The sequence below is a fragment of the Paroedura picta genome, chromosome 2 (assembly GCF_049243985.1).
Source record: "Paroedura picta isolate Pp20150507F chromosome 2, Ppicta_v3.0, whole genome shotgun sequence".
Classification (NCBI taxonomy): Eukaryota; Metazoa; Chordata; class Lepidosauria; order Squamata; family Gekkonidae; genus Paroedura; species Paroedura picta.
The window spans coordinates 132,148,828-132,171,533 of NC_135370.1; the positions used below are offsets into that span (position 1 = coordinate 132,148,828).

Consider the following 22,706-nt stretch of genomic DNA (forward strand, 5'->3'; position numbering starts at 1 on the left):
AGTCCAACCCCTTGCTCAACGCAGGATCAGCCCAAAGCATCCTAAAGCATCCAAGAAAAGTGTGTATCCAACCTTTGCTTGAAGACTGCCAGTGAGGGGGAGCTCACCACCTCCTAATCTAATCTTGGCTTCAAAGGAAAATAGTTCCCCTGAAAAAAATCTGCAAAACTGAGACAACTGACAACAATTTCCTATTTTTGTTCTTTAAAGCAACACCTTTATTCCCATGAACCTACTAAGAAGCATTCCAGGAGCAGGTTTGCCCAAAGGCCTTTTTAGCTGTGGACATTTTAAGTGTTGTAGCCTATCTCAAAATATGAAAAGTTTTATCAGTCCCTCTGACAAAAAGGAATACGCTTTAAACAACTATACAACATGCAATTCAGACATGGTTATATATGCCACAACAGCAAGCAATTCTGGAAAACACAATACGGGGAACAAAAAAAGCAAGAACCTGTGCTGGCTCTATGCTCATTTCCACAATTTTTTTTGCATAAACTTTTTTTCATATTTGAAGCCTGGAGCCAGCATAGGTTCTTGTTTTTATGGTTATCTATGTCACCAGATGTTCTACAAATCTTACCATTGCAATGAAAAAGTGCTATTAAAGAAGGAGATGGAGTGGATTTGAAGGCGGCAGATTTCAGCCCCTGATGGGTTAAATTCTGATCTGGGACTTCTGACCTCTCTCAGCTAATCTCTATGCATAAAAAAGCACTGCCTCATTCTCCACCAGTGCACAGTTCCAGCACTAGGTGAACACTCTGGTCAGTATTTGCTTCATATATATTTTTATTGTTTTGTTTTATGTCCAATGTTTATGTCCATATTCTGAATATCTCAGAAACACAGCAGAAACCAGAAGAAAAAGAATAATTGCTTTTTACACCCTGTTATTCACTACTCAAAGGAGCCTCAAAGCGGCTTATCACCTTCCCTTACTCTCCCCACAATAGACACCCTGTGAAGTAGGTGGGGCTGAGAGAGCTGTGAGAGAAACTGCTCTGTAAGAGCAGCTCTATCAGGACTGCGACTAGTCCAAAGTCACCCAGCTGGCTGCATGTGGAGGAGTGAGGAATCAAACTCAGCTCACCAGATTAGAAGTCACCACTCTTAACCACTACAGCAAGCTGGCTCCAACCATAAAAATTCCAAACATAAGCACTAACCTGACATTTTAAATGATGCAGAAATTAGACAGTAGGATCATATTTATACTTACTATATATAATACAGTCTTCACTCTTTATCCCTTTACCCGTGTCTTTCTGAAACGTTTAATTGTAGTATAGTCCCTGATGCAGTTAAACGATCAGAGAAATTATTACGTATGAACTAATTATTCCAATTTATCCAGTTAAAACTAAGATTTTCTGTTTGTGGAATGTCCATACCATACAAAATCTACCTCTTACCTTTGAGCCTGGAAGCACTGTGGATTTTTTCCTGCCAGCCTTTTATCTTTCTAAAATCATCTGTTTTCCCAGTCGTGGAAGTGAAGGAAAGATTAGTATCTAGAAGTAAAGACAGCAAGGTGTCCAAAGGATTAGTTGACATGTAAAAGGCAAAAGAGATTTTTAACAGAAAACTATTTACCAGACTTAAGGAGTTAGCAACTGCATTTACTAGAAATTTTTTCATTTGGTGGCAAGATTAACAAAAAATTAACAAATTAATGCCAAAATGTTATTCTAGAAAAAGAATAAAATGTTTTATTAACATTAGAACATTCAAGCTTTTCTTGCTCATTAATATTCTAACACTTTATTAATTTTGAAACCTATTTACCTAAAGAACTGGGCCTTGTTCCTTGGTTATTACCAAATACATGATCCTTTGAAGAGCTGAGAGGAAGCTGTACAACCAAATATTTTAGGTCAATGCTAACTGTTGGGTCCACATAACCCAGCTTCAGTCCCACTGGAAGAAGAAAATACCACCTCAAGAATCTTTACAGCTCAAATTAGATTATGTGAATAACCAGCCTCCTCAAAAACAAATATAGGACTCCGTGAAATGGATTGGATCTAGAGAACCACTACAGACAGGAGCATCTTTCTACACTATGTTCCCTTCTACTTCAGGACTCCCTTCAAGATTCTTGGGAACACCAATTCCTGAGCTCATGGGACCTGAGTGGACAACAAAGTACTTTTGTCAGGAGCTACCTTGAGAGGAAAGAGATGAAATTGCTTCATACTTCTGTTACCACAGCTCATTGATGGGAGTTGGAGCAATTTTTTCCCCTTCTCCTTTCTCCATTCTCTGACCACATCTTTATAAGTCAATGTGAGTCCCAAGAACCCATGAGTGAATCTTCCTGGGGACTGCTGAGGGGAGGAAAGATCTATAGCCTCAAGGTACTCCTACTGGCAGATCACTGACTTCAATCCAACAGATGGAGGGCAATATTAACATCAAATCTGTGTAGCATCCAGATTATGTGGATAATCAATCATCAGAAAGGCCAAAGCTGAGAGTGAGCTAAGATTGGCCAGGGAAGCCCATTGTAACAAGAAAAGATTTTTCAGTTATGTGAGGAGCAAACGTAAAGTAAAGGAGGCAATAGGCCCACTGTTGGGTGCAGATGGACAAACTCTAACGAAAGATGCAGAGAAAGCAGAAAGGCTTAGTGCCTATTTTACATCAGTTTTTTCCCACAGGTCAAAGTGTTTAGGCACATCTAGCGATGGCTGTAGCCAAAGGATAGTGTCTGGGTGGCAGGTTAACATGGATAGAGAGGTTGTCGAGAGGCATTTAGCTGCACTGGATGAGTTCAAATCCCCTGGTCCAGATGAAATGCACCCGAGAGTACTCAAAGAACTTTCCAGAGAATTTGCACAGCCCTTGTCCATCATCTTCAGAATCTCTTTAAGGACTGGAGATGTCCCGGAGGACTGGAAAAGAGCAAACGTTATTCCGATCTTCAAAAAAGGGAGGAAGGATGACCCAGGAAACTACAGACCAGTGAGTCTGACCTCTGTTGTGGGGAAGATAATGGAGCAGATATTAAAGGGAGCGATCTGCAAACATCTGGAGGACAATTTGGTGATCCAAGGAAGTCAGCATGGATTTGTCTCCAACAGGTCCTGCCAGACCAACCTAGTTTCCTTTTTTGACCAAGTAACAGGTTTGCTGGATCGGGGAAATTCGGTTGATGTCATTTACTTGGATTTTAGTAAAGCTTTTGACAAGGTTCCCCATGATGTTCTGATGGATAAGTTGAAGGACTGCAATCTGGATTTTCAGATAGTTAGGTGGATAGGGAATTGGTTAGAGAACCGCACTCAAAGAGTTGTTGTCAATGGTGTTTCATCAGACTGGAGAGAGGTGAGTAGCGGGGTACCTCAGGGCTCGGTGCTCGGCCCGGTACTTTTTAACATATTTATTAATGATCTAGATGAGGGGGTGGAGGACTACTCATCAAGTTTGCAGATGACACCAAATTGGGAGGACTGGCAAATACTCCGGAAGATAGAGACAGAGTTCAACGAGATCTGAACACAATGGGAAAATGGGCAAATGAGAACAAGATGCAATTTAATAAAGATAAGTGTAAAGTTCTGCATCTGGGTCAGAAAAATGAAAAGCATGCCTACTGGATGGGGGATACGCTTCTAGGTAGCACTGTGTGTGAACGACACCTTGGGGTACTTGTGGATTGTAAACTAAACATGAGCAGGCAGTGTGATGCAGCGGTAAAAAAGGCAAATGCCATTTTGGGCTGTATCAACAGAGGCATCACATCAAAATCACAAGATGTCATAGTCCCATTGTATACCGCACTGGTCAGACCACACCTGGAGTACTGTGTGCAGTTCTGGAGGCCTCACTTCAAGAAGGACGTAGATAAAATTGAAAGGGTACAGAGGAGAGCGACGAAGATGATCTGGGGCCAAGGGACCAAGCCCTATGAAGATAGGTTGAGGGACTTGGGAATGTTCAGCCTGGAGAAAAGGAGGTTGAGAGGGGACATGATAGCCCTCTTTAAGTATTTGAAAGGTTGTCACTTGGAGGAGGGCAGGATGCTGTTTCTGCTGGCTGCAGAGGAGAGGACACACAGTAATGGGTTTAAACTTCAAGTACAACGATATAGGCTAGATATCAGGAAAAAGTTTTTCACAGTCAGAGTAGTTCAGCAGTGGAATAGGCTGCCTAAGGAGGTGAGCTCCCCCTCACTGGAAGTCTTCAAGCAAAGGTTGGATACACACTTTTCTTAGATGCTTTAGGATGCTTAGGGCTAATCCTGCATTGAGCAGGGGGTTGGACTAGATGGCCTATATGGCCCCTTCCAACTCTATGATTCTATGATTCTATGATTCTATGTTATGCCAAATATAAAAGTACAGTTAAAAAGTTTACATAATGGATGTAACAAAATGTAAATGTATGAAAAGGCGCGCACTTGGTAAATGTAAGAAAAGGGAGCTTCTTTCCCAGGTATTTCTCCCCCCACACACACCATAATGGATCTGCACATATAATAACTTCAACCATTAAAATGCATCTGTATCACTTTAGCAACTGTTTTTGTCAGTGCAAACTGAATATGCTCTATTTATGTTATGTGACAGCTAAGGTATGAATGTAAATACCTTCTTGAAGACTGGGATGTATCACTTGTTTGTGCCTGAAGGGCTTCAAATCTTCTAAGAGCTTTCCTTCTAGCAGACTTAGCCTTTCTTGACAGTCTACCACACTCAGTGAATAGAATGTGAATATACCATATAATGTTATTTTGTAACATTCTTAAGGCTATCCTATCACAACGGCTTCATGCTAAATCAGTACCTGAATTACATGTAATCTGTAAAGAAGCCTGTTCATCCAGGGGTTCTCCTGTTTTCCCAGACTGATCAACGGTGTGACTATTGAGTCCTTCCTATATATAAATATGGACAAAATAAATATCAAATCTTACATGAAACAGAATTCCAGGCTTACACAAGACACAATCTTCCAGAAGTCATATAAATAACATATGACAATACAAACCAACTGAAATAGACTAGTCTGGATAATAAAATTCTGCATTATCATATATAAAATAAAATTGAAGATCCAAATTACCAAACTCAAAGCTAGTGAGGTTTAATGAAAATAAACCCACAGTGTTCAATTTTGAGCATAGGGAAAAACTCTTTTCAAAACTGCACGTTTCACAGCTAAGAAAGTTTTGTACCCCGCTTTTTATACCTGAAGGAGTCTCAAAGTGGCTGACAATCACTACCCAGAAGGAACTAAAGTATTACTATTAACTATTGAAAAACAAAGGTTGTAATTGAAATCCAAGAGAGAAACAATTGCATCATATATACCTCTTGTGCAGTTTCTTTACTTTAGAAGATCCCTACTGAACTTTGCAGTGTTTTATTAAGGGTGTGAAACAAATGGGGCTTATAGAATAAGCACTATTAAGCCTCAATGATTTCAAAGAAAGAAACTTACTTTATTTTTCCATTGGACTGCTATCCAAAGATTTTTTTCACGTGTCATTGTTCATTGTTCATTTTTCACAGTAGTAAGTAGTTCAGCAGTGGAATAGGCTGCCTAAGGAGGTGGTGAGCTCCCCCTCACTGGCAGTCTTCAAGCAAAGGTTGGATACACACTTTTCTTGGATGCTTGAAGATGCTTAGGGCTGATCCTGCGTTGAGCAGGGGGTTGGACTAGATGGCCTGTATGGCCCCTTCCAACTCTATGATTCTATGATTAAAAAACTATGCTATATGAATGCTAATCCTTTCATCTAGACAGGCTTCAATTCTTTATGTGTGCAAGTTATGTGCCATCAAGCTGTGTGACTCAGACTTGTGGGGGCTCTATTCTTTAGTGTACACAAAAGCTTATACCCAGAATTAAATGTTGTCAGTCTTTAAGGTGCTACTGGATTCAAAATTTATTCTAGTGCTTCAGATCAATCTGGCTACCCACTCGAATCTAGTAAATGCTGTGTTTCAGAACACTAAATTAATACCCACAGATTTACCTTTGATTCAAAGGATACAAACAGGACTCCATCCACATCCTCAATATCAAACATAACTTCTGGATAATGAGAACACAGTCTAAAAGGGGTACCATGGTTCTTAATAGCCTTTCTGATGCGTTTGATGGGTTGTTTAACCTTTGATAATTTCATCTTCCGTGGTCTTCCTCTCCTACACGGTCCTGATAGCACAACACTTGGATTACTAGTGCTCAACACAGGTTTCTTTGCTGCATTTGGCTTTTTTTCTCCAACCATAAATTTGGCGGCAGCTGAAGACATGCATTTGAAGTTCAATAGTTTTTGCTTTATGGAATTGTTGTTATGTACTGGAATGTTTCCCCATGGCACATCTTTAACTAGTTTACATTTCTGTTCTTCATTATTTCCAGAAAAATGATTTTTACTGTTTGCCCCTTCAACTTTAATTGAATTACTGCTATTTTCAAAAACAGTAGGAAATGATTTTTCTGAATGTTTCAAAAAGGATTTAGCTGTCCGACAAGAAGACAAAAGGGCCTGAAGAGCAGAGATCTTTATCATACTCTTGGTGACCTCACCGGCCTCTACAGAAGCTGTAGGCATTATTCTACTGTCCAATTTTAGCATTTTTGTTTTGCCAACATCCAGTGGACTATTGTGTGATTGCTTGTGGAATTTTCCCATTTTCCTATGTTTCTTCAACTGCTTCTCCAGTATGGGGTCATCACCACTACAGGACAAATCTTCTGTCTCTTTACTGATGTCTTCTTGTTTCAACCGGGTCCTCTCCATAGTGACATTCGGGACATAATCATCTACCAGTTCCTTTTTAATGGAAACATTGATGTCCCCATTTGAAGTCAGCAGGGATTTCATGTGAGAGTCACATTCATAATGGTTAGCTATTGGGCTGGAGAAAAAAATTAAAACATACTATACTAACATGAAAAAAATCAAAATTATATAATAAATGCTATGCTTAGGACTTTCTCTACTCTCTAAAGGTCTGTATGTTTCATTTGTGGGAAAAAAATACCAAGCCATGGCTGTATAACCAGTATACTAGGTTCAATACAAGCGCCATACAACAAGCCAGAGTTCAACAGAAATCACACACAGAGAGACCCTTGGTTTGCATGATTTCTTCTGCAAACAGGTTTGAACAAGAGGTAGGGTTGCCAGGCCCAGTTGGGAAATACCTGAAAATTCTGTGGGTAGAGCCTGAATTGGCCAAGGCTCAAGGAGGGGAGGGACTCCAATGGGATATAATGCCATAAAAATTCCCCTTCAAAGCAGCCATTTTATCTGGGGAATTGATATCTGTGTTACCTGGAGATCAAGTGTCACAGTGGGAGATCTTCAATCGCCACCCGGAGGCTGGCAACCATACTAATCACTGAGGGCACAACATCTATCAATTCCTTATGGTGGCAGCGGCTCTTGCCTAAATCCACTCTATTCCTGAGGGTCCCCCAGCATTTTTTAACTGTTTTCCCAGAGAGCGGGAGGCTGCAGAGGGCAGCGGGAAGAGATCTGTTCTACAAACTCTTCCTGCTTCTGGTTTGTAAAGTCTGAACCCATTGCATTAGCAGACCCTATCCCAACCCTATGATCTTCTCCCATAACAATCTTGAACATTTTTTTGAAAAAGAGAACACTGATTAACTGAAATAATAATATAGTTTTTGTAAACCAATAGTCTCCGGACACTAGAAACTCAGACCCACCCATCCCTCCCAAAATGTCCAGTGCACCTGGAGAGGGTGGGAAGGGGAGAGCCCCAGGTAGGCATGTACACAGCTATGTTTCCCAACCATATTCTGCACAATTGTGCTATTTTTGGGGTTTCTCAAAGCCTGAAGAATTTTTCAGGGGTTTCTTAATAGCAAAAAAGTTGAGAAACACTGATGTAGCCTTACAGGTATACTATATTTCTATATACTTCTACTGGGAATGTGCCACTGAACTCAGTGGTGCTTATTTTTGGTTAAACATACAGAAGATCAGACGTCAATGTACTGACATTAATAAAAATAGAAATAGAATAAAACAAATGCTATCAGTTTGTCTGGTCTCATGATGACTCTTATCTATGTTTAGTCAGATGTAATTTTAATTCCTCAATTCAGTTTATTATAGAACTTCAGTCCCACTGATTGGAACAGGACCTATTTATTTCTATGCTGTAGCCCTAAGCATACTAACTTGGAAGCAGTTGCCAATATAATCAATGGGAGTAATGTTTATTCAGAAGTATTACCATAATAGTCTAATAAATTCAGCACTTGGACCAGAAGAAATGCCTGCTGGCAAAGGAAACAATCAAACAGCTACGTATGCATTCTGTCTCTAGCAGTAGCCAACTAGATGCTGTAAAAAACCTCAGACAGAGCAAAATGACACTACCCACAGCTCATTTACACGTGACGGTTAAAAACATACAGTCATTTGACATGACATCTTTGCTCAACTTCCTACTACTATGATAAAGAAATAAAAATGAATGTGATCCAGTGGGATACAGTGTCAGAGTGTTGGGACTAGGATCTGGGAGACCCAGATTTGACTCTACACACTGCCGTGGAAACTTACTAGGTGACATGAGTCAATCACACACTCTCCACCTGACCTACCCTACAGGCTTGTTGTGAAAGGAAGACAATGGAAGATTCTTTGTATTCCCATTGTGGAGAAAGCTGGGAATAAATAAATAAATAAAGTGAGTCCTTATTTTAAAAACAGACTCAAGTAACATGTATGAGAAAGCAGAAGCTTTCTTGAGCAATGCTCGAGTTACACGTTTTCAAAGGACAAAACCACATTCCATTTCTTGTTGCAGGAAACTACATACAGGTATTTCTCCTCTAAAAGCTATAACATCCCTGTATTTCAAAGCACTGCGTAGCAATAACTAACAAATCTCATTGTTATCCAACCATCACCAAAATTATACATATATGATCTTACAATTCAGATGTCTGCTGCTTTAATTCTGGTTCGTCATGCTCATAGGCATTTGAATTGAATGACTCTCTTTCCAAATCAGTATTACATATCGTCTGATTGTCATATAAACCATTTAGGCCTCTCGGTCCATGATGCAGAATATCAGCTTCAGAGGAACATTGACATCTGTCGGTATTAGGAAAGCCTTCGTGCTCTGACCTACCATTTTGTTTTGACTCACACTGGGAACTACTTCTCAGTCCATTTTTAACCAACCCTTTTGCAAATGGATTGTAGTCTATTTTGAGCTGTGTAATTTGGATGTTTTGATAGGCTGTTACGGCAAAGAACTCTGTCTGGAGAAAAGTGAAGGTTTGGACATCAGGACTGTTCAGCTGGATAACTTCTGTGGCCTTGTCAGCAGGCACCAGGTGTAGGCGAGGTAGATAGCGGTGCATAGAGTGCAAGATGATGTGCCCTTCTTGGTCCAAAGTATTGTTAGTAAGTTTGAGTTTGTAGAAAGACACTGGCTGGTGCATCCAATAATGACCTGTAGAAGGTGACTCTGGATGAATAAATACTCGCCCCAAGACATGAGGCTCTGCTTTTCCACTGGGCTCCCAACTATGCCCATTCCATTTATATCGGAAGTTGTCAACAGGAGAAATATCCATGACCAGGATATACTTCAGGTTGGATTCCAAGCCTGTGATCCAGTATCGACAGTATGGGAACATCCGCCTTCCTTGCTTAGTGAGAATCATTTCGGTATTGCGATGGCAGAACTCATTCCACATGGTATTGTTGTCCAGGGTGACAGTAATTCCTCCAGAAGAAGCATCCGCATGAAGGCAAGTCTTCATTTTAGATTTTGATGATGATACTGCACTGCTCACATGACCATAGTTATTATGACTTGAAAACAAGGTTCTTTGGTAATCTCTTCCATTGCACTGTGGCTCTTTCACAAGGATGGGAAGAGCAGGTGCCGCACTTAATGCTCTATTGCCACCCTGGTTTTGTAACACAACTGGTTGATTCTCCATCACATGTACTCTTGTATATTCTCATATCAACTCCAAACCTTGTACTGTGCTGACAGCACTCCTCTGATGGCCACTTTCCTGAAAAACAAATTAAACAACAGTACCTAAACTACAGAGGAATTGGTTAGCACTAAAAAAGCATTCATCAGGAAAGCCACATGATATAGCCTGATCCCACCAGGGCTTGGAAGCTAACCAGAGTCTATACTTGGATGCGAAACGAAAACAATGGCAAACTACCTCTGCTTGTCACCTGCCTTGAAAATCCTTTGAGGGGGTCAATGTAAGCCAGCTGAAACTTAACAGCACATTGCGCACAATAGTCAACATTTGTGAGATATTTATGCAAACACCAGAATGACAATACAATGGATTTCTTTTTCATTGTACAACCATCCAGTTATTACAGTCATGTGACAAACAGATCTCTAGGATTCCTAAGAGAATACCTACAGCTCAAACATGGACACCCAATTATTTTATCAATTCAATCCTAACCTTCTATTGAAATTTATAAGCAATCTTTGGAGAGTTAAACTGTATCTCATTTTACAAAACTTCTATAAAACAGAATAAATGTATTGTTTTTTGCACAAAATTGACTTTTAGCATTCCAACAGTGGTATATAGCCACAACTGGTAGTAGGATGGGGCAGTTAATGGAAAAATAAACGGGCAATTGTTAGAGGTAGAGTGCAAGATATTTTTGAACCATTTTTAACAATATGGTTGATGAGCCACTCAAAAGTAAAGTATTAAAGAGGCTTACAGAGGGCCCCTTCATTCACAGCATTCAGAACAGTTGGTATGATGGTTTTATAACAGGGGGCATTTGGCAGAGGGTAAATATTTTGGGGCAGAATTGGCTGCATTTTTAACTGTATGCTTATTTTGTTGCTTGCGGCTCTTTCATTAGGCATCCTGAGTTCAAGAAGACTCTAAGGAAGTGTCCTTGGATGAGCAGGCCAAACATTTTATTTATTTATTTTTATATTTTTATACCGCCCTTCCCTACGGCTCTGGGCAGTTTACATAAAACATTTTTGAACATTCACATAGAACACTATCAAAATCAATATCAAAAATCAATATAACAATATAACAATAACAACAAAATATCAACTGGAACAATTAGAACAGCACTTCAACAATAACTTGACGCGAGATTTTAAACCAACAAATACACTTCTCCCAAAATCTGTGAGAATCAAATATACTGGTTTGGGCTCAGCTAAGACCGTTTACGCACTGGGAACTTCACTGCCCCAGTTGCCGTGCAGGAGCATAAATCGGGGGCAGATGAGGCACACCAGGCCAAATGCTCCTCCATGTGGGTGCAGGAAGAGGTGGGCCAACCTGCCACGTCTAAAACTCCAGCCTGCAGCCTGGCATGAAACCTCCAGTGCATAAACGCTCTAAGTGTGTTTCAGAAAAGAAGCAGAAAAGCAAGTGGGGGAATTTAAAATACTAACAAACAAACAAAAAATGCATGCTTTAGTGTATTTTAACGTCCAACAACAAAACCCAAGCAGTTGTTTTCACTGATTCACTAAATTTAAGTAAATTACGCTGGCCGGTCTTCATAAAAAGCATGACAGGGATTTTGTTGTTCTTTGGACCAATATGGCTGTTTCCAACTTTGAAATGCCTTAGGGCTCGGGAGGGTCCATCAGGACGGTTTCCATCATGCAGAATCGGCCCCGACTAGGGCCCTTTATGGCTGAAGTCCCTCCTTGCCCACCCAACCTTGCCACGACACCCAGTACAGACGGATTTAAAACTGTAAACTTTTACGCTCGAAGCACCAAAGAGACACAAGGTCGCCGTCGCCGCTCCCCCCCCGCCCCCGCGACCAATCCGAGGCCTCGCCCCTCCCCCAGGGGCAGCATTGCCCTCCCCCGCGACGCTCTCAGCCCTACGGGAAGGGGGCTGGGAGAGACACGTGGGGAGTGGCGCGCGCTCTCCCGCTGCCTTCGAAGCACCTGAGCAGCACTGGCGCGCGATCGTGTCCTGCCCGAGCAACTTCGGTCTTTCTGTGTAGTTTGCGGAGCTCCCGCGATGCCGGGCGGGGGGTGGGCGCGGGACTCCAGCTCTCTGCCCTTCCTCCCTGCGATCCCCGCCACCCCCACGAGGACCTTCCCCCGGGCGGACGCCGCCAGGTGGACACAGACCCCGCGCGCTCCCGCGAGATGGCCGGCGCGCGAGATGCGGGCTTACGCGCGATCACGTGCCCGGCCCCCTCTTCCCTCCCTGCCCACCCCCACCCCCGCCCGCCACATCCCAACTGCTGATAAGTCCGCGTGGCGGCCAAGGCTCCGTCCGTCGCTGCTTGCAGTGGGGCAGACTCGCCTGGCCGGCCTCGTGCGCTCACCTCGTGGACGTGCCGCGCCTCCTGGCTTCAAGGCCCGCCGCCCCAAGCCTCTCACCTGCAGGAAGTTCGGGCGAGCTCCGTGGGGCTTCCCAGGCGACCGCACCGCCCACAGTCATGCTGCGAGGTGGCGATGGCACCAGCGCGCCCCCTCTCGCCAGTGGTGGAGCTTTCAGGTTAGGGACACCTGCAGGTGGGGGCGGGGGGTGTCGGCTGGCAGCTGGATGGAGGAGGACGCGTTTCCTGACCGCGCCTTTCTCTCCTGTAAAGTCCAGTTGGCAGTCCATCCGAATATGCTCGAGGTGCCTTGCTGCTTTGAAAGTGGACTCCAATGAGGAATTGCTCCAATCTATATTCCTCAAAATCAGTGTGCTTAGAATAACTGGAATGCAGGCTGTCACTTGGTACTCCACAGCTGCTGATGAGTAATAACACAAGATTCAAGTTGGTAGCCTGTTGGTCTGAAGTAGCAAAACAAATTGAGTCCAGTAGCACCTTAGGTCTTAAAGGTGCTATTGGACTCAGTTTTTTTAAACATCTGCTAAAGAAAGCCATCATACAAATGTGCTGTCTTGATTTTCTTTTGTTACGTTTACACACTGAAAAATTATGACTTCCCTTGTATGCAGAAAAACAAGAGCAACATAAACATCAATCCAGTGGAGGTGTAATGGTCCCCACTGAATTTGCTGGATTTAGGTGGGGCATCCAAAAATCACAAATTGAATGAAACAAAGATGCTGGGATGCAGTCATTGTATACATGGCTGTTGCCGCACTAGTCTGATACCTATAGTATTGCATGAGAAGTGGGTCTTCAAAACCTTTTGTTCTATAACACATTCAGTAAAAAGGACTCAAGTCATGCTATATTAAATGGTGTTTGTGTGTGTATGTAACTTGAGAGTCAATATTCAACACATGGTTCACAATATTTGCTCCTAAGGGATGTACTCCATTCCTGTAGAGGCATAATGTCAAAATGCAGTCTAGAATACTTACCCCATGCTTTAGTGTTGAAGAACGTAATAGCATAAGTAAAGCTAGAAGTTACCAGTATTCCCTCTAATACCCTGATTCCCAGAGGGCCAGCAAGTGGGCTGTTTCTGGGCCTCCTGCAGCCCCCACCTCCAGAAGGCGTGCAGAGGCTACCCCAGCTCCCCACCCCCTGTCCACCGAATTGAAAGAGGCCAGGGCAGCTTACTAGCACCTGGACATGCTCTGAAGTCGGCTCCTTTTCCACCCAGCAAACTTCTGAAACTGGCAGGATGTTGGAGGTGGAGAGCTAACCCCTTTTTCAGCCCTTCCTGGCTGAGGACTGCCTCCTGATTGGGTCTCAACTACCTGGGTGGGCGATTCTGGATAAAGGCCAATCAGTTATTTGGTGAACAGTAAATTTGGATTTCATAAGGTTTACTGATGATCTTTGATGTGGATGCACATGAAAGCTCATACCTTGAATAAAACTTTGTTGGACTTAAAAGTCCCACTGGACTCTAAATTTGTTCGGCCATTTCAAATACTTAAAGAGAGCCTTAACTTATACTTTTGTAGCCCATTTTCTGCATTGTTTATTGAATGTCCTTGTTTTGGGTTTTTTTCCCCTGGATTGTCTTCTGATTTTGTGATCCTAGTCCTATTGCACTGTTCATTTGATGTCTTATGGTGTCTAACTGCATTGTTTTTGTTTTGTAGCTTAATTTGTACTTTGGGTAAAAAGATGGGCTATACATTCCACACACTTTCTTAGTGCTTGGAAGAGCTGCCTTTATTTCACTGTCAACGGCTTTGATTGAAGGAATGGTGAAGTGGTACTAGAGAGTTCTTCTGGTCAGCCTTTTACCCTCTCACCCTTTAATAGGCATTGTTACTAGCATGTAAAGAACAGGACCAGGCCTTCTGTTCTAAAACCATTCATCTTTTATCCAATGGCAGGTCATAGACCAGAAACGGAGATGAGTAATGCTCATCTCATTCTATTTGGGAGGAAGAGCCAACTTGGTGTAGCAGCTGAATTGCTGGAGTAGAACCTGAGAGCCCTTGATTGAAACCCTCAGTTTACTATGAAATTTCCTTGATGACCTTAGGCCAGTCATTTTCAACCTAGCTTACATCATAGGGTTGTTATGAGGGCAAAATTGAGGAGTGAAGAACATCTGAACATCTAGAGAAATGGCAGGCTAATAATGCATTGAAACAAAATAGGCATTTTCTTTATTGTTACTTGAAACGGTTTCATAAAGGATTTCCTTTTTCTCAGCCCTTTTCACAACTATTTGAGCCAGCTTTAGAACTGGGAAGAGGACTGTGGCTCTTTTCCTATTAGCATCTACAGGAATGTTAGCTGGGCAACCCAAGGTCAGAATGGCTCCCTAAGTGGAGTGCTTTACTCCCCCCTTCCCTTGAAAAGCAGGTATTCACTTACCTAGGAAAAGAAAAAGCTGCACATAGAACCACAGTTGAGATGGAGAATTTTATGTTGTAAAAGTAATTTTCAAAGTAATCTGTTTTTGAAATTTATAATGACTTTATAAGAGGAAGATAAAAAATGGATGTTGTTGTTATGTGCGAAGTCGTGTCCGACCCATCGCGACCCCATGGACAATGATCCTCCAGGCCTTCCTGTCCTCTACCATTCCCCGGAGTCCATTTAAGTTTGAACCTACTGCTTCAGTGACTCCATCCAGCCACCTCATTCTCTGTCGTCCCCTTCTTCTTTTGCCCTCGATCGCTCCCAGCATTAGGCTCTTCTCCAGGGAGTCCTTCCTTCTCATGAGGTGGCCAAAGTATTTGAGTTTCATCTTCAGGATCTGGCCTTCTAAAGAGCAGTCAGGGTTGATCTCCTCTAGGACTGACCGGTTTGTTTGCCTTGCAGTCCTAGGGACTCGCAAGAGTCTTCTCCAGCACCAGAGTTCAAAAGCCTCAATTCTCTGACGCTCGGCCTTCCTTATGGTCCAACTTTCGCAGCCATACATTGCAACTGGGAATACCATAGCCTTGACTAAACGCACTTTTGTTGGCAAGGTGATGTCTCTGCTTTTTAGGATGCTGTCTAGATTTGCCATAGCTTTCCTCCCCAGGAGCAAGCGTCTTTTAATTTCTTTGCTGCAGTCCCCATCTGCAGTGATCTTGGAGCCCAGGAAAATAAAATCTCCATTTCTTCCCCATCTGGGGAAAAATGGATAGGGCCATTAATAGGTGTTTAACCATGATAGCTAAATAGAACCTCCAGATTCTGTGGTGTTACCACTTATTATGGCTGTAAATACCAATTGCTGGAGACCAAACAGCAGGAGAATTGTCTCCATGGTTTGATGGTGGGTTTCATATAGAAGAATTTGTTCTTATATGCTGCTTTTCTCTACCTGAAGGAGTCTCAAAGCTGTTTACAATCGCCTTCCCTTTCCTCTCCTCACAACAGACACCCTATGAGGTAGGTGAGGCTGAGAGAGCCCTGATATTACTGCTCGGTCAGAACAGCTTTATCAGTGCCGTGGCAAGTCCAAGGTCACCCAGCTGGTTGCATGTGGGGGCGTGAGGAATCAAACCTGGATTGCCAGATTAGAAATCCACAATCCTAACCACTACACTCTCCATAACCATCTTATCGGAACTATGTTGCATATAGCTGGATAATCTCATATGACATTTCTCTATTCCTGTTTTGATTGCCTTGTTAGGATCATAGAGTTGGAAGGGGCCCTGAAGGCCATCATATCCAACCCCTGCTCAGTGCAGGATCAGCCTAAAGCATCCAGGGTAAGTGTTTGTCCAGACGCTGCTTGAAGACCGCCAGAGAGAGGCACAACCTCCTTAGGCAGCTGATTCTACTGCTGTTGGTGTTTCTGCCTCTTTGACCTTTTAAACTAAAGAAACTAAAGAAGGGATATTATTTACTGCATTGCTATTCTGACATGGATTTTAGTATCTCTTAGTCTTCTGATATTTACAACATTCAGAATTATGATGACTCTGATCAAGCTGTTGCTTGTATCCTCTTGTTTCATCTTCCTCATTGTCCGCATATTATATTCAGCAGAAATGGATTTTTTTTCTTTGATCATTCATCCTACCTGTTGTGCTATTAAACTTGAGATGTACTTCCTTCACTCCTTTTTCAGCCATTGTTTTGTTTCCTTTTTAGGAATGTTCTAATGCTTATCATAGTTTGTCTAACTTTAAGAACTCTTAAAAACACTACAATTTTCAAAGGATAGATTCAAATGAGTAGCCGTGTTGAGCCATGGGGAAAAAGAAGTGAAATAAGATATAATTATTTGACATGCTGTTTTTGTATAACGTAATACATAATATTAGTGACAGTTTGATGGCAGTAGTTGATGGAGATAAAATATACAACAAGTATACAACAAATGCAAGCTGTTTAATAAGACAGTTATAGAGAAATTTCAGATTTATATATAGTTATTATATGTGTTTTCTGCCCTGTTTCCTGAGACTCAGGGTGGAGTACATCACAATAAAATCAAATATGAAGATGATATATATTGATAAAATATTTAAAAGATTGCTAGTTAGAAAATCTAAAACTAAAAATTAAATCTTCAATTGCCTAGTTCTTTTGTTTACTGGGAAAGAAGGAGAGAGGAGGGTGGAGGGTCATAGCAGCCATAGCTAACATAGTTTGGGGGCTTTCACAGGAAGGCCAGCATAATTCAGATGTTGTCTTGGGCCTCACCCATAGGCCTGGCAGAAGAGCTCAGTTTGCCCAGCCTTGTGGAACCATTCAAAGTCCTGCAGGGCTCTGATCTCATTTGGAAGACTCTTACACCAGGGCAGTGTCTGCACTTACTTTGTTTATTTCATTGCCAATCCTATTGAATTCAGATCGATTTCAACTTGGGTCTTCCTCTCCCCCCCCCTCCCCATTGAAACAGGAAAGTCTTCTGCACGTGGTTAGGGTAGTTCAGAAGGGGGGGAGCCAAGCCTCTTTCTTTCTTTTCTTGAAGGGGGGGGGAGAGGAGCCAAGCAGGGAGCCTCTTTCTTTTCTGGGGGGGGGGGGGAGGATCAAAAAAGGCAGAGAAGGAAGAAAAAATCCAGGACCGACAGAAGTTGAGAGAAATTAGGGGCTTCTCCTTTAAGGCAAGTTTGTCACATGACCAGGTGTGGCCTATCCGAGGTTCTCTACCACAGAGCTTTCTTTCCCAATCTGGATTTGAAAAATATTGAGGGTTAAAAGTACTCTAAGATATTGCACAATAAAGGTAGGGTCTCTCCGAATCAATCCTTCTTGCTGCAGAAGGAAAATTTAAATCGCCCCAAATCCAAACGGAAATCACATTCTGTGTAGAGGGCAGGGACTGAATCGACTTGGGATTGGAATAAAAGCTCAGTGCAGTTTACACCCAGGTCACGGTCCTTGCTTGAGGCCAATATAATCATGGGGCTGGAAATTCTGAACAAATTTTGCTCACTGGATCTTAAAACTCTACAGGAGACATGCATATTGTAGTCTGTATGATGAAGATATATCCTCACTAGATTAGAGACACATTTTCAGCTAAATAAAAACTATAGTAGAATAACTAGACTAGAGGCACATCATCATCTAAATAAACACTATAATCAAAAACTATTACACTAATAATTATTGCACAGTAATTATTGCAGACCTCTCAAATACAAAATGGGTTGTGTTGGGGAGAATATTCTTTGTTTTGATGTAACAATCAAATCTCTATCTGATAATCTATAATTGTCAGTCATACAGATCAGCCTCAGAAGCCTGATTAAAATTTCATAGGGCATGATTAGTTATAAACATGTTTACTGATGGTTGTGCTGTACTGAGTGCCATGCAATTTATTCTGTTGTAAATGTAAGGGATTGCAGACTTGGATGTGATAGAATTTCCATTATTTGATCAACTTTGGATCAAAACCAGGGATAACAAAATTCTCAGTTACACTAATCAAGCTATCCCCCAAAAAAAACAAGGCTGATAAAATATAGCTAATGTTTAATTCAGAATATGGGATTTTTTTTTGGGGGGGGGGAATGTGGAATGACAAACTGAGGACCCCAAGGACTAGCAGAAGTCTTCTTCAATTGGGGAAGTCCTGCAGACTGGTTAGGTCATGCCTCCATTCACTCTAGGCAGTGCTATGCAAATTGATATGCCTTTCTGGGATTGTGGTAGGCTGATCCCTCCAGTTCTGATAGCTCTGCAGCTCCAGCAGGACCATTGAAGCTGAGCTCTGCAGCTCTGCAAGGTGGGAACTATGAAAAACTAAAATGGAGGTTTCCTGTACTAAGAAGGAGCTGACTACAGTTGCAGCATCTAAGAACAAAGAAAACAAAATGACAAACATCCAGAAGTGGCAGAGAAGCTGGAGATCCTTAAGACTCAGTTGGAGGCACCCAAATTTGGATGAATCAAGAAAACATGTGCCTCCGTTACTTCTCCATCTGTGGGAGCTCAGACAGAGCATTCCCACACCTATGTTCTGCTGGAGTGGGTAGGGGAAGAAATTGCCCAGTCCAGCGCAACTCCTCCCCCTTTATACAAGAGGTGCGACCCTCCTGGAAAAACCACCAGCTACACAGAATGCATCATTGAAGAGCAAGCAACTAAGGTGGCAGAGATGCAGGATGGTTATTTGGCCATGGCGGGAACAATTAGTGGACTGTGAGGAGGTTTGGTGGGGCCCTTCCCATGAGCAGACAACATGGCGACGGCCGACAAGTTAGGCCTACCATTTCCCCCTATTTTGGCACCATCTCTGGCAGAGTGGGGAGAATCAACAGTGGCAGCAAATATGAATCCCTCAAGTGACTGCTTGCTCTCCCCAGATCCAGATAGCAACTAGTCCCAAATAGAGTCTCAAAATAGGAGGAGAGAGCTAAGTTCTTCCCCATTATCCAATGATGATACTGATTCATCTTCAGCCAGGTGGAGCAGGCGATACAGAAAGTGAAGGAGGTCTCAATTGGGGGTGAGAAGGCAGGAATCCTTCTCTAGCCATGTCCCAGCAAAAAAGCACAGCAAAGAGATCCCTCTCGTTCAGATGTGGAGAGGGAATATACTCACTCGGTTGTTACCACTGTTATAATGGCTTCTGACAGGGAAGAAGGGGACTGGTTTGGGGAAGAATCAGATACAAAAGAAGATTCCACCAGACTTTTTCAAGCAGAGCACTTTCAGAGACTGTTGAAGAAAGTCACAACTACTCTTAACTATGAGTATTTGTCTGCCTTGGATTCCTTGTTGTTGTCGTGACCCCATGGACAATGATCCTCCAGGCCTTCCTGTCCTCTACATTCCCCGGAGTCCATTTAAGTTCCCACCCACTGCTTCAGTGACTCCATCCAACCACCTCGTTCTCTGTCGTCCCCTTCTTCTTTTGTCCTCAATCGCTCCCAGCATTAGGCTCTTCTCCAGGGGGTCCTTCCTTCTCATGAGGTGGCCAAAGTATTTGAGTTTCATTGGATTCCTAAAGGCCCTAATTACCTAGTAAACTGCAAAATAGATCCTGGTAGTTATCCCCCTTAGCAGATTCCCCAATTTTCTCAGAGCTTTTGAGATAACAGATTTGGTGGAGAATTTGCAGGTATTTTGCCCTAGGCATGCTCAAGAGCAAGGCAGTTCTGGGGCAACCCCTTGATGTGAGGGAAGCTCCCTGAAGGCCTGCCCTGATTAGATGGGTTATATAACCAGTCTGGAGGACATCCTCCCCTGCCCCCGCTGAAGGAGAATGAAATATTGGCTTATATGAAGGTTTTTTCTCTGTGGATGAAGAAGAAGAGTTGGTTCTTATATGCCGCAAAGCGGCTTACAGTTGCCTTCCCTTTCCTCTCCCCACAACAGACACCCTGTGAGGTGGGTGAGGCTGAGAGAGCCCTGATATCACTGCCCGGTCAGAACAGCTTTATCAGTGCCATGGAGCCCAAGGTCACCCAGCTGGTTGCATGTGGGGGAGCGCAGAATCAAACCTGGCATGCCAGATTAGAAGCATGCACTCCTAACCACTACATCAAACTGGCTCTCTAACTGGATAAAAGTCCTCCAATATTTACTCCCACCTCAAATGTTGTTTTCTTGTTTGGCAGAGAAAGTTAACCATGTTGAATTTAGTTATTAAAATGTTTAAAACGTTAAAGTTCTTGGTTAATTTGGAATCTAGCTATCCAATGCCTGGATGAGTCGGCCTACCATGATCCCAAAAATGCATACTAATTTTCATAGGCCTGCCTGGAGCGATTGGAGGCATGATCTAACCATTCTGGAGGACTTCGCCCCAGTGAAGAGAACAAACCTTAAGGTAAGCCAAGGGTACTATACCTCCTGCCTCTCCATGCGCTCACAGTGAGAAGAGCAGTGATGTCAGTCAGTAGTGAACATTCCCCCCCCCCAAAGATTCAGAGATTCACCTGCAAACATTCCTCTTTATTTTTCTACCACCTCTTTGGTTTCCTGGCCACCTTAACTCCTTCCAGTTCTGTCAATGTTTTGCAAGTGCTTACAGTATGAAGCTTCACCATCACCAGAGGATTTGTAACAAGTCTCTTCCTGTTGTGTGATCAATATTGTAACTTTCTGTCCCATACTTGCAATTCCGTGGCCTGATATGACTGCCTGGAGATTAAAGATAGGCTCAGATCTGCAAAGGTTGAAGACTTGCTCTAGACATCTAGGTGAGGAGGGAGTTTGAGGCAGTGATGGCCCTCAACTGGAAAATTATGCCCCTTCATAACCTTAGAACATGTGTGTGCCCTTTGAAGGTTAGAAACTGCAATTGTAAAGATCTTCAGTATTTAACTATCATGGAAATGAAATTAGATGCAGATGGGTAGCCATGTTGGTCTGAAGCAATAGAACAAAGTTTGAGTCCGTGCCCTCTTTAATTCCAGCAGCGTTTAATTGGATATAAACTTTTGTATGCATGGACACTTCAGACTAATTGTGCACACACATGAAAGCTTATACCCAGAATTAAACATTGTTGATCTTAAAGGTGCAACTGGACTCAAACTTTGTTTATGGAAATGAAATATGATTCATTGCAATATTAATTTTATTCTCATTAGCAGTCTTGAAGCAGTAGGCACCATTTGCCATCATTATACCATGTTTCCTTAAGAAACCTTAGGGATGCCATGGGTCAAACTGAGTAATGTTGCAGAGCTTTCTTGTGTGTGTGTACATGCATAACCAGTTACAAAGGTTGTGTACAAGGTCCAATTACTGAGTTGACTTGAGAAATCTTTAGCTGATGCTTCCTGCTACCACCAAACCTATAGCAACTTTTTCAGTCTATAGCATGAAAGAATACTAGGAAGACACGGGAGCCTGATTTTGCAAGTTGACTTGAAACATTATTTGCAAACATTTTTCCATCTGTGGTTTGCTGAGGTCCTTTGGATGAACATTTTGCTTTACAGCCAGTCTGTGTATTCGATTCACTCAACAAAATGCTGCTAGCAAGTACAGGCTCACATCCGATATTGTGCTCCCTGAATTAAAATGAGAAGGGCTAGTCCAGCTAGGATGGAAAGATCTGTTAAACCATTTTCCTGAGGGAAAGGAGCCAGTGTTATTTTATGGCTACCAACTAATATTTAAATACTGCAAGTGCAAGCAGCATGGTTGCTGAGAATCCTGCTTCCGGAATGATGCTTTGAAGGGGGGGGGGAGAATCAGCCCACTTCATGTAAGCGAGACTTCCATTTGCGTGCACTGTGGAAAGAGCTCTCCATTTGTCAAGGTCAAGAAGCAAATTAAGATGCTTTACTGAAGATAGATTCAGGTGGGTCGCTGTGTTCATCTGAAGCAGCAGAACCAAGTATGAGTCCAACGGCACCTTTAAGGTACTCCTGAAGAAGTGCTCACACACACACAAACTTATATCTTGAATAAAAGCTTGTTGTTCTCAAAGGTGTGACTGGACTCAACACTTCACTTTGTTACTCTAATCATGACATTTCTCTCTGTCTGTCTGTCTGTCTCTCTCTCTCTCTCTCTCTCTCTAAATAGTAGTCTTCCTGGCATGAAACAAAGTACCATTGCTGATGTATGTCCACACAGCCTTTCTTACATAAAAGTCAGCACTGAAAGAACTAGAAGCATCCAGCATAGGAACTAACTCCATAAATATTCCACGTTATTGAGTTTTGGAAGACAGCAGAAGATGCATTCCTCACAAGCAGCTGCAATGTAAAAGCAGGAACTACCTCTTGGCAACTGCCTAGCCATGGCAGCAGTGCACTCTGGGAAAGCCTGACCCAACATTACCACTTTAGCCTGGGGATGGCACTAATTATTTGATTGAATATAATGGGGACCACCACATTCTTTGTTCAAAAATTCATGAAAAGCAGTTCAACAGTGATGACAGGGAATTAATAAAGGACAAGCT

At 42.5% G+C, this 22,706-nt stretch overlaps 1 protein-coding gene and 1 long non-coding RNA gene across 6 annotated transcripts in view; one reads left to right on the top strand and one right to left on the bottom strand.

Annotated features, from left to right (window-relative positions):
* LOC143830369 (MAX gene-associated protein-like) overlaps nucleotides 1-12,474 on the bottom strand; it is a 35,469-nt gene extending 22,995 nt beyond the window's left edge. Inside the window, exons 1-5 of one of the 5 annotated variants that reach the window (XM_077322807.1) lie at nucleotides 12,390-12,474; nucleotides 8,939-10,041; nucleotides 5,990-6,881; nucleotides 4,795-4,885; nucleotides 1,419-1,517 (exon numbers count right to left, since the gene is read on the bottom strand). In XM_077322807.1, coding sequence (XP_077178922.1) covers nucleotides 1,419-1,517; nucleotides 4,795-4,885; nucleotides 5,990-6,881; nucleotides 8,939-9,963 — 2,107 coding nt within the window. In that variant the 5' untranslated portion in view covers nucleotides 9,964-10,041; nucleotides 12,390-12,474. Of the gene's footprint in view, nucleotides 1-1,418; nucleotides 1,518-4,794; nucleotides 4,886-5,989; nucleotides 6,882-8,938; nucleotides 12,164-12,334 lie in introns of those variants that run through there. The other 4 variants (XM_077322805.1, XM_077322806.1, XM_077322808.1 and 1 more) reach the window with 4 other exon arrangements.
* Nucleotides 12,234-22,689, top strand: LOC143830372 (uncharacterized). Its single transcript, XR_013228433.1, has 4 exons — nucleotides 12,234-12,507; nucleotides 16,011-16,089; nucleotides 20,475-20,612; nucleotides 22,325-22,689. It is a non-coding gene; the product is annotated as an uncharacterized LOC143830372 (long non-coding RNA).
* Nucleotides 22,690-22,706: the final 17 nt, after the last annotated feature.